Source organism: Scatophagus argus, chromosome 1, assembly GCF_020382885.2.
Source record: "Scatophagus argus isolate fScaArg1 chromosome 1, fScaArg1.pri, whole genome shotgun sequence".
In the NCBI taxonomy this organism is placed as follows: domain Eukaryota; kingdom Metazoa; phylum Chordata; class Actinopteri; family Scatophagidae; genus Scatophagus; species Scatophagus argus.
The window spans coordinates 26,239,487-26,251,569 of record NC_058493.1 but is presented as its reverse complement, the minus strand read 5'-3'; the positions used below and the strand labels follow the sequence as shown (position 1 = coordinate 26,251,569).

At 41.6% G+C, this 12,083-nt stretch overlaps 1 protein-coding gene across 1 annotated transcript in view; it reads left to right on the top strand.

The window, feature by feature from the left end:
• LOC124062298 (protein kinase C-binding protein NELL1-like) overlaps positions 1–12,083 on the top strand; it is a 208,585-nt gene that overhangs the window by 133,966 nt on the left and 62,536 nt on the right. Inside the window, exon 14 of the mRNA XM_046394963.1 lies at positions 10,791–10,916. Within this exon, the coding sequence (XP_046250919.1) occupies positions 10,791–10,916 (126 nt within the window). The remainder of the gene's footprint in view (positions 1–10,790; positions 10,917–12,083) is intronic.

Here is a 12,083-nt window from a genome sequence, read left to right as displayed (position 1 = left end):
TTTAGCACACAGAGTTAACACTCTCTGGATCTGCGTGGGCTTATAGATGTATTGTACACACTGTGTGTCTGTCATCTGTGCAGCACTTTAATATATCACTAATGTAATCATCATCTTGAGTAAATACTGAAAAAGTCAGTCAGTGTGCTTTTGATGGCTAAACAAACCACATGTGGGAACCCACCTGGTATCTGCTGTCTGAGTCTTGCACTTTGCAAACCTACCATCCACTCCAAGCACGTCCTTAAAACCTGTGAGGTGAATGTCGCCACAGCCTGAGAAAAAGTGTTGCCAGTGAACCTAATCCATGCAGTGCTGACCCTAACCTGCAAACTGTATTAAGTAAAACCATATTAACGTGGTCTGGGAGAGACAGAGTGGAGCTGTGAAACACATGTTCACTCTTCATTTAGAAAACTTGATTTAAGAGGAACACTTTACAAAATGTAATGCATTCATTAAGGAGCAGCTCAAAAAAATTGCTTTTTTTCATTAGATAAAAATGCATTGAGGGACCTCTCTGTCAATTTGCATCTTGGTGCTTATCTGTTCAATATAGTCTGTTTGCCAATGGCTCGAGAATCCCATCAAGTTAAATTTTTGTTCTTCTAAGGAACAGCTGACTCTATTGAAGCTGGAGGTACAACAATGAAATCTAAAAGAACACAAACTGGTGTCAGCTGCTTGTAAAATTCTTCACCATACAACATGTGACAGACAAAAGGAAAGTAAAACTGTGAAATCACTACACTTTAATCTTGAAAAACATACTGTGTGTAAAATAATGAGCAGTTATGATGGACTGAGCACTTTGATGCGACTGTCTGCATCTGTTAAGCAACATGGTGTTCTAATGCACGGGTCACCAGTGAATTGAGATGCTTCTACTTCCCAGGACTGATTAAAATGCATATTTCCCTCTGTAGAGATGGAAGTGGGCTTTCTTACAGCTGGCAGAGCAGATGACAACGTCTGGGTGTTGTTGGGAACAGATGTGGCACCTCCTGCATGGCTGATGTTGTACCAAACTTAGTTGTCAGTAGCTTATCTGAAAACAGGAACAGCAGTGTAAGGAAACAGGAAGGAATGTGTGTTTGATGCAGTTGTCATGAGGTGCTGCTCCCATTTGTCAGATTGTCCACATCGTCGTTACAGTTGTTGCTTTTGGTCCAGCTTCTATTTTTACACACGTCTGCAGCTTTGCGTTTCAAATTTTAGCTCAGCATTTTGCCGAAGGTTTGCTAAACTTTGTGTGAGAGATGCATTTGCGGATTGAATGATGAGGAAAATCCTCCAGAGCTGCTCATTTCGTTGGTCATCACCTCTTCAAAAAGGATAGTTAGAGATTAGGATTAAGATTAGATTTCGGATTAAGCTTGGATGAAGGTCGAAAAATGACTCTGGCTGTTTTGCACCCGTCTTCTTTTCCACTATCTGCAACACTGACCCTGACAAAGCTTAAATAATTCATTCCCAGCATTAGTTTCTTGCTGTGTCCTTACTGAGTACGGAGGCAACTTTACACTGCAGCTGTTTTTATGTGACTTTGGATGGAGATTGATTATAATTATTCAATGTATACTTTAGTGTAGTATTATAGTATAATATTTACAGCTTTACAGAGCCACCTCCAATCAACATGATTGTAAATGTGTACTCTTAAAGCACCACTTGCTGATTTGGAAGTCAAAAGATTTCTAGATTAACACAAAGCTAAAAAAATAATAAAATAAAAAGGTAAACATTTTTAGATGTCTTGGTCACATGCTGTTGAACTGTTGTCTCAGCAGGATTTCTGTGATTCTATTTAAACATGTGCATAGGAGCTAACTATGCTGCGTATCTAATAAACTTCTTCCCAGGAAGTGTTAATGAAATGGTTTAAACAGCCAATAAAACAGACCGTACAAGACAAATGGGAAAACAAACTGGTAAGTCTGGTGAAACACACTGAGGCCGACCAATAAATAACAAGATACAAACATTAGCCAAAGAAGTACTTTCATGTATCAGTGATAGAATACTGCATACTTTTACAGCTCAGGCACTCCAATAGCATAACTTTAAAGCTGTTACGATGTCTGTACCGTGTGAACTATTCACATTTTATAGTAATGTTTCTAAAAGAAAATAAAAAGACTGGGAAAACACTCTGTAAAGCTGGTTAAATGTTTCGCTTTGATTGTTTGTTGAACTCATTCCAGGCTGCTTCAAGCAGCAGCCATTACGGTTCCACTGTGAAGCTGGAGTTGGTTTAGGGTTAAAATTATAAGTTATAGCTGATATGTGATATGTGTTGTATTGATTCAGAGCTGAGTGTTAGGCACTGATCACAGTCTGTGAAGTTTTCCTGTCGTGTCGTGTCATGTGTGTGTGTGTGTGTGTGTGTCAGTGCACATGTTGGAACATGTGAGCTGCTCTCCTGCCATCTGTCTGGAGGATTCAACCTCTCCTCCTCTTCCTCTGTCCTCCAGCTGCTCTCTGCTGTCAGGTGGAACCAGAGGGGCTGGCCTTAATTATGGCAAAGAGGTTGAGTGTGACACTGACGCAGGACATGGCGACGGCGTCTCCAGGCCAGGGCCGAACAGGGCACGCCTCGCTCCGTGTTGCCTCATTCTGAGACAATGAGAACTATTGCAAACCATCTGCTGCCACTGCCCTCCCAACAGTCCCAGGCACAGGGACAAATAACCGTGTGTGTGTGTGTGTGTGTGTGTGAGCTGCTTCTTCCAGCCTTCTCCTCAGGTACTCCCTTTCACTTTGCTGTGTCTCCCGCTGGGCCCCACGCTGACACATCTACCTTTCAGGAAAATGGGGCACAGGAGCAGCGGGGCATGTTAAAACATTTACAAACTCAATTAAAAATGTTGGAGTGTGTGAAAAATCCAGAGGGCAAAAAGACTGAAGTCTCAATTAACAAAATTTATTTTTAGTTTTACTCAAAGCATACTGGGATTGTGATCACAAAACTGCAAAACTGCATGGAGGAATTAAAAATGTTCCCACAGTATAATCAAATTAAATTTACAGTATTTAATCATCGATGGCTTTTTAATCAGTAATCAGATCTGACTGTTCTTGATGAATTCTTAACATAACATGTAAATATACATAACATCATAAAGCTTAAATCTGCAAAATTAAAATGAATAAAAAAATGTTCACTGTGTCGTCTGTAAGCTGTAAACGTCACACATTATGTAGAAACATCAGCATTCATTTGGATGTCCAGGATTTACTCTGTTTTTGGTCTCCCTCAACTCCTGAGACAAATATCAGTTTCTTTTCTTTTACTAAAATCATTTGCCTGTGGCTGCTGCAGACACTACAATACATTTGCAGGCCATAAAAGCATTGCTGAGCTAAAAGATGCATGTAAAAGTTTAGACATTCACTTTTTTAAAGTTTGGTGCATTCAGATCAGCAAGTTCAGTTCTGGGACACCGAACACCGAAAATACACATTTTAAACATGAAACACATTTTAGTTTGGAATGATTGAAATTTATATTCTGTTAATATCAAATAATCCTAACAGTTCAAATCAGAACAATCGTAGCACACAAGTTGATGTTTTTTACACTTGGTTTTTAAAGCGGCTGAAATGTCCACCTCTCCTATCAGCACATCACTCCAGTTAACTTTTTATCCTAGTTGAATCCTTTTTTCCCCGTAAACTCAATCTGAACTGTGAATAACATCAACTGATCTCATACCTTATCTCCTAACACCCGCCAACATCAAATTAAAACTGAACCCAAAGCTAAAAATAATATAAAAATAAAACTTGTGCTCATGTATTCTTAAACACAAAAATTTTGTCAGTATCCACTCCAGGCAGCAGCTGCCGCCAGATGGGAATAACAGTGAAGCTAATTAACACACTCCCACATTGTGCTGTCATTGTAATTCAGTATCACCTCTTCTGTCAAACAATTACTATCTGTCATCAGTGAAGTCACAAGTGCAATGTTCTTGTTTCTATGAGGCCACACAGGTTCTGCCTGGGCCCTTGTATCTCGGATTTTCTCTCTCTCTCTCTCTCTCTCTGCAGTTTCTATCTGCTTCTTCATCTTTTTCTGTGTCACGTTTTTGCTCTCCGTTTCTTTGTTTTCGCTCAGTTTCTTGTGTATTTGTGCGTCTGTCCTTGTTTGAATGCATCTGAATGTCTGTCTTTGTCTTCCTCTGTCACTTCCCACGATGCGCAGTGAGCTAGAGCGATGAAAGATGTTAATTTACCATAGTAACCAAAAACACGGTCGAAAACAGCCTGGATAATAACACCTCTTCACCTCCTCGCCTTGCTTTCCTCTGACTCCCTTTTCCTATCGGCTGCAAGGTGAATGATAATGGATGGCATGTCAATCAGATCATGCAGGTCATTAACCGTTAGGCATCGCCTCACAACTGCTCACTAATGCTTGAATCTGGCTAATAATCTGAAACAAGTTTTCATCTGGATTTGCATAAGTAAAATGTAGATGACCTTCCTTACAAATTTGTTTGTGTGTGTGTGTGTGTGTGTTGCAGCAACCTGACACAATGAGAGCTAAACTCAGCCATCTGCTGCTTCTGCCCTCCTCACAGTCCTGGACATAGAGACAATAAACGGTGTGTGTGCCTGTATATGTGGGTCCAAAACAGCATACTGAATAGCAATCCATGCTGGTCATTCCTCAGGAAAACAAAAACAGCAGATTTGCTGAAAGCACGGAAAGACCATGTAGACAAACACCACATGCATGACAGCGAACACACGTGCACCAGACGGCTGTCAGCAGGTCAGAAAGCGTCTGCGTTTCAGATGTGCAATCTGCTGCAGATTGTTATCTGTATCCACTTGTTAAACCTGCTTTTTGTCATCTTAATCCCTCAACATCTCACTTAAAACTTTTTTTTTAGCTAGTGATTCATTTAGGATGTGATAAAAGTGGGGGAGAAGTTAAAACATCTTGTTTGGGTGACATTAATTCTTGGACTTAATGTTTACAGCAACTGAGTCACTTCATGATGATGGACAAGCCAGTGAAGAAGTAAACTAGATCAGGTCTTTGTACACTGAGTGCCTTTCTAAGCTTAGACCAGTTTAGCCAGTTTTTCTGTGTTAAGACCGTAGACACATACTGAGGCAGAGTGCTAAAGGTGTCAAATGAAGCTATAGGGTGGATTGGGACGTAACGTCAGAACAGTGAGATTTAGCCGTGAGCTACAATGCTTGTATTTCTACATTTAACTTCCTTGAAGTCGTTCAGCTGTGTCCTGTATCCTTCTTACCGCTCACTGGTTTCCTACAGTGATGCAAAGTGTATTGTTTTTGCGGCTCCGTTTCAGCAGGCTTGGCTCTAGAGGGTGCACAGTGAGCAAGTGCACAATAAGTTAAACGCTGAGGTTGTTGCAAAATGGTGAGGTACCCCACAGTGGTAGCTGTATTAGTCCATGTCCATGTACCTCTTGAACAGCACAGTGCACTCTGGCTCCATGTTTTCTTTACTGTGATGACACTTCAGCCCTCAAGGCTTCTTCCTGAGTGCCTAAACATTCGTCAGAATAAAGAGTTTTGAGTTTGTGATGCCTATTTTCTATTGCCATTGTTTCATGATAAAACAAAAGAGACGACTACAATTATGTCTTTCTTCTGTGGTATAAATCTGTCTTCTTCGGCAGCACAAACTCATTTAGCTTTTAGGATTTCACTTGCAACAATAAGACCTCAGCTGTGCAATAATCCATTAAACTGTGAGGAGAGGCACACATTGTACTGCCTCCTGCTCCCTGATATATGGATTTATTTCAGTTAGTGGGCACCCAGGTGTACTGTTTTAAGCTTTTCAGTAAATATACCCATGTGAAAATCCACACACACACACACACACAGCACCTGTCATCTAGGTAAACTGCTCTGCTCCGTCTGACAGAAGGACTCTGTCACAGTTTCAGGCTTCAGATTGTCTGTCTAAAATTCTGTCAGTGTGCAGCTCAGTGAATGGCAGCTCCTCGTTGGAGTTGCAGAGTGACAGGTAGATTAAACCACCTTGCTCACACTGTTTCTTTCTCCTAAGAGAGAACCACCATCACTCAGTTCTCCTACCCACAAGCTGTTCTCTGACAATGCAAACAGCATGTTCCTGAGCAGCTGTGCTCAATCAGAGCACTTCCTGCTCTGTATGCATCTTCCAGAAGGACAAGGATGACGATAAGAGCTGCTGCTCTCTAATTAAATGCATCAGTAGTTCTTTTTCTCCTCTGGCTGTGAGAGGGGACACACAGCATCAGAGAGGTGTAGTCCCGCGCTGCATGTTGATTGTTGTTTTTTGCGTTTGAGTTGTTTGGAACACTGAAAGATAAGAGAGTTTAGTCATTGAGTTCAGCCATCTGAGGCCTCTGTGCAGCTTCACTGTGGTGATGAAACCCCCGCCATGAAAATCATTTGGCCCTCTGCGTGGCTCAGGCCATATTAAAGGATAATACCACAGTTCTTTTCAAGTTTGTGCCAGAAGTCTATGTTCCCACTGCTGTGGGAATAATGGAGCATAAAGGGAGATATCCAGGCTCACTTTCCTCCATCACAAGTCAAAGCTGTTGGAAGCAACACTGTGTATGAGACTCAATTATTGTGGTGGGTAATTGCTGGCGGAGATTAATTTCCTCCTTCAGAGAAGACCATCTTCCTGGTGTTCATTCTCACGCTACAAAAACATCATCCACATGGGGATAAAACTCCGTCACAGGAATGAGAATCAACTTTTTCTTTTATCCTCATTTCACTTTTCTGAGTGAGAGTTTTCATATCAGGACTGCAATACGTTACGCTCTGCTGCCCGTCAATCACCTGACGCACACAAGAAGAAATTAGTATCTCAGAAATAAAAAAAAAGAAATGTTTGCCGAAACGTCCCTAAAGCAATATCCACTAAAAAAGAACAGTGCGGTGACCAACTGCAATCCCAAAATTGAGACTGACAGTTAAATAACTATGCATATATACAGACAAAGCTATACATCACTGAATCAAATAAGTGTTCATGCATTGTAATAGCATCAAAACCTTGATTTTTAGGTTTTGCTGTATTAGCACCAGGGAGAAAGGATTCTGCAGAGGCAGAAATACTGAGATTTATGAGAGATCAGCTGCCAACGCAGCGAAAGTCAATGAAGCAAAGTGTGTTTGTTTTGGATTTTTTACAAAGACGGAGGCAGGTGAGAGTCAGCACTCTTATGGCCTCATCAAGGAAACATCAGTCTCTTTCTTCAGCCAGGACAGCAGCTGATATCAAGCTATTTAATCATATGAGCACACGCTTCTCAGCACTGAGCCATAGTTCAACTTTTTGTGCCACACACCTAGATGTTTCATTATGACATCTTACACCTTGCCGGAGCTCATCTGGCGCAAGTGACCGCAAGCAGCACCGTACAAGTCAAGCTTTGAGCAAAAGCCAAAGGATTGTTACTAGCAGCCTGCTAGCAGCCTCTGTGCTAAGCTAACACATCCTAGACCAGTCAAAGACAAAACCGATGGAGATCTGAGTTCAGTTGTACTCTAATCTCAGTCACTAATTTGACTTTGTAATTCTGGCTCTCTTCTTGTCATGGCATCAAAACAAAGTAATCACAATACTGTAACCCAGCAACCGTCTAACTTCTTTAAACACTATTTACAGTCAAAACGTCTCCATCTTTAGTTTAACTCAAACTGCTGCTGTGCTGTTTAACGTTGCAATTTCATATGTTTCGATTTCACTGTGACGACTGGCACTAAGACTTGACGCTGACAAAATGGCTTGGGCTAAAATGAGTATTCTTGGAAAGAATACTCATTACTACTTTTTTTTTTCCCTCACTCACACTGTTTCGGTTATTTATTGTGTTTCATTGAAGTCAAATGAAAAAGAACTGATGAGCTCTTTATACCAAGTGCATTATAGAATATAAATGAAATATCCCATCCGTGTGTGTGCGTGCGTGTGTCAATGCTTGCATGTGTGTATGCTGAAAGCAATGCTCTGCGCAAGCCTCAATTACCATGGTGTGTAATTGCCGGGTGAGATTAACTTTTGTGTATATGAAAATAGAGATCCAGAGAGAGAGAAAGGGAGGTCAGAGAAGAGGGGAATGCTGATTGCTGTGTGTGTGTGTGTGTGTGTGTGTGTGTGTGTGTGTGTGTGTGTGTGTGTTTGAAGGAGGCGTCTGTTGAGACAGAAACCGATATTTCAAAAAATAAATGCTTTAGCAGGAGTCAATTTTCTCTCAGCCACTGCACATGAATTAATAATTTGTGTGCTTAGATTAATTTCAAATAAAATTACAGGGTAGCATTGTAGCTCAAGCACTAAGAGTTTTAGCAGCTTTGTTTTCGTACAGAGGCGTCTACAAACACAGAATTCATTCCTGCAGATTAATATTGCTCACATTTGTTTATTTTGTTCTTTTGTATAAAGTTGTGTTGCTGCAGGTTTTCTTCCAGCGTTACTTGTCAGCTCTGGCTGCCTTTTATTTAAAAAACAGTTTTATTTTATTTTTAGAAGGAGATCCATTGATTATACAACATTTTGTTTGTTTCCAGACATATTTTAAGATATATAAAAAAAAAATACTGGGCTTAAAATAATTGTCCTTTTTTTCCCACATGTATTAAAACAGAAAAAATATGAAACTGAAAGTGTCACTGAAAAAACACAACCCTGACCACTTTATTCTGCTGCAGAAAACACATCAGACACACATTAGAAAATCAATGTTTTATGTTTTAATTTAAGTTTTTTGTTGTTGTTGTTTTTGTTTTTTTGCTGAGTGACACACAAATTGAAAACCTGGAAAGAAAATTGATTAACAATAGTGAGTGTGTTCAGTGGAAACCATTTGGGAAACATATGTGGCAGTACACACACAAACACACTCTCTCTCTCTCTCTCTCTCTCTCTCTCTCTCTCTCTCTCTCTGTCTATAACACACACAGCATCCAAACACTCAACACCAGACACACCGTTTCTCTCTCTCATTTCTGTTTTTCTCCTACAAACACACAAATAACAAAAATGCACACACACACACACACACACACACACACACACAGTCCTATCCTGTCTTATTTTTAGCTGTTCCCCTCTCTAGCCCTGACCTACATCACAGCATGAATAAAGCAGCAGAGATGAAGAAAAGTGAGCTCAGAGAGGGGGAGGGAGGGAGAGAGGGAGGAGGTGGCTGGGGGGTCTCGGGTGGATGGAGAGGAGGAGGGACAGAGGGAGGGGGAGACAGAGGGAGAGACACTGGCAAATCCAGAAAGATGAATTCCCCCCGTGTGAAATGACAGTTCCAGTTCTGTCGGCAGTCCTCACCTGCTGCAACGCTCCCAAAGGAGGCTGCAGAGGGCAAGGACACACACACACACACACATACAGTTACAAACACTGGGGACACAGGACCTTGGAACGACAGAGATCAGAAAACCTCATCACATGTCAGATTTGACAGTAGATGCTTTTCCCACTCTAAATAAAAGCTGACAAGAGCGGCGAGCTCCTGACTTTGAGTATTCAGATCATGTGTCGGCAACATCACAGGCCCGCCATCACAAGGCTTGAAGAACGCTTTGGCACCTTTTGCCAATAAAGGGTAATCAAATGAGTGGCTTTGAGGGTGGAGAAGTGCTTCAGGACAAGATGAAAATTGGATTCAGGTACTGTTTCGCAGCCTCAGAGCACTCCAATAAGTTCCATGTTTTTGATGTAGCAGATCAATGCTTTTCATGCTGAAGGCCAGTGAGGCTTTGTACGCTTGAATACATGATTCGTTTCTCTTTGATTGTGCAATTCAACACTCCTACTGTACATTTTCTGGGGATGAAATTTCCAGAGAAAAAACCTCTGGGTGTTGCATGTAAGTCAATTACATACTTCATACAAATTCATTCTGTTGTAAGGGGGGAAAGCGTGAGCTCAAAGCTGGAATGTATTTATCCAAGGAGAGGATATGGAAATGCTCTCCTCACTCTCAGTTTCCCTTAAGTGTAGCATCCAGACTCCCTTGAGTGGTGGAAGGGCCTGTTAGCCTAAGGAAACAACGACAGAAATACTCACACACGTGCACTCACCCACACATATGAGTTCGAATTTAGGCCCTTCTGCATAGCGCCTCCCATGTGTGTTTCCGATCCCTTTTCATCAGCGGCCGACCAGCTCAGCTAATGCTTCCCGGAGCTCTGTGTTTTAATGCTCATACAATGTCTTTCAAGCTACATTAGGAAGACAGCGATCCTGTGTATGAAAAGAGGCTGTAATGTGTCGTATTAGGAGAACATTATGGATGTCAGGAAAGATGCTGCTCTCCCTGCTCTCCTAATGTCAGTTTTCTCCTTTCCATTTCTTTCCTTTCCTTTCCTGTCCTCTCCTTTCTTCTCCCCATTTTCTCCTCTTAACATTTATCCTTTTGTTCCCTTTCCTTCTGCTCTTTTGTCAGTTTCTGACTTCTCCCTTTTGTGCTGCTTTTCTGGTCCACTTCTTTACTTTTCAGCTTCTATTGCTTGGTACTCTTTTCTATTGCTCTAACTGAATAACACACTGTCATTTATATATTTAAGTGGGCAAAAACTATCCATTAAAAAGTTCCCTTGTTTGTCTGTGTGAATCATGTGTGAGGGGTCATTTCTTTTGGATGGGCAACTCTCTAATTAATAACTATAAGCAACAAACAGTGGTGATGCAGCTCACTGAGCTCCATCCACCTGAGGAATCACTCTGAGAGTCCCGAGTCTGTTAGGTATCAATCCACTGTATCTGCTCTGTTTGTCTTCAGATATTGACGAGTGTGCCACCCAGATGCACTACTGCCAGTCCAACACGATGTGTGTCAACCTGCCCGGTAGCCATCGCTGCGACTGTCTGCCAGGCTTCATCAGAGTGGATGAATATTCCTGCACCGGTACGTCTGCATGCACGCAAACACATTGCCAACTCACTATAATCATGAGTAGTTCATCTAGAACAACGTCATACATTTGTTTTTATATGATGTGATGGCAAAACTAATGTGTCTTACAACAGTATACAGCAATTCTTGTACTTATAATCTGACTCTAGAAGTTGGATCAGACATGTATGTGTGTTTTGTCCCAACCTCAAACTGGTCAAAGATTTTAGTCATGCCAGTCTGCAGTGACTCCTACATGTGTCAAAAAGTAGTTAGTAGAAGCAGGCCACCTGTCTTACCACATGTGTGCTCTGTGACTGTATTTTTTTGCTTTCTGAAATCAAAGCATGCAGAGAAATGAATGCGAACTGATCTGTGAATATCTCCGCATCTGTCATCTTAAAAAGGCTGGAAGAATCAGCGTGTGATTGAGGAAGAGCTGGCGATTGCAGCTATTCAGTTTTTTTTTAATGGCCTTAAAAGCAGAAAACATTTTGATGAAAAATATATCCTGATCTCACCTCATCCCTGACCTGCTCACAGCTGAATGTCAGGGTGAAGTGTATATATTCTTTTAACACAACACAATGCAGTTGTCTGGTCGGATCAGCCTCTCTTTCAGTAACAGTACAGTGACACCTGGCATAGCTAGTTTACAATGTTTTTTCCTCTGAAGGGGTTTAGAGCAACATGTTTCCTTCGAGAGTGAATAGGATGTGCTTAGTTGCTGCTCAGTGTTTCTGAGAAGTGTTCTTTAATTAGCTCACAGTTGGCAGTTGCACAGGGACAAGGATCCATAGACAATCAATCTATTTTGCAGCTTGTAAACTGTCCTGGCTGCTGACTGGGAGCCCTAGGAGCGCTCTCCACATCTGCTGGGAGAGATAAATCCTGTCTCTGTCTCCTTTCCCCTCTTCCTGTTTCTCTTCAGCTTCTTCTCGAGGGTTACGGAGCCTTTGCATGAATGTGAAACAGGGTTAGCGTTCACGGTGCAGGGAGGTGACTGCTCCTGTTCCACAATGCTAACACGATTGCACGTTAGCTTTGTAATTGCCGCGCTGTGCTGAAATCTGTATTGTTTGGCTTCATTGTGTCAGGATCTGGAAAGGTTTTTTGCTAATGATGTTGTTGTCGCTGCATTAAGCAGGACACACACAGACACAGTGGAAAGCAGCTTCG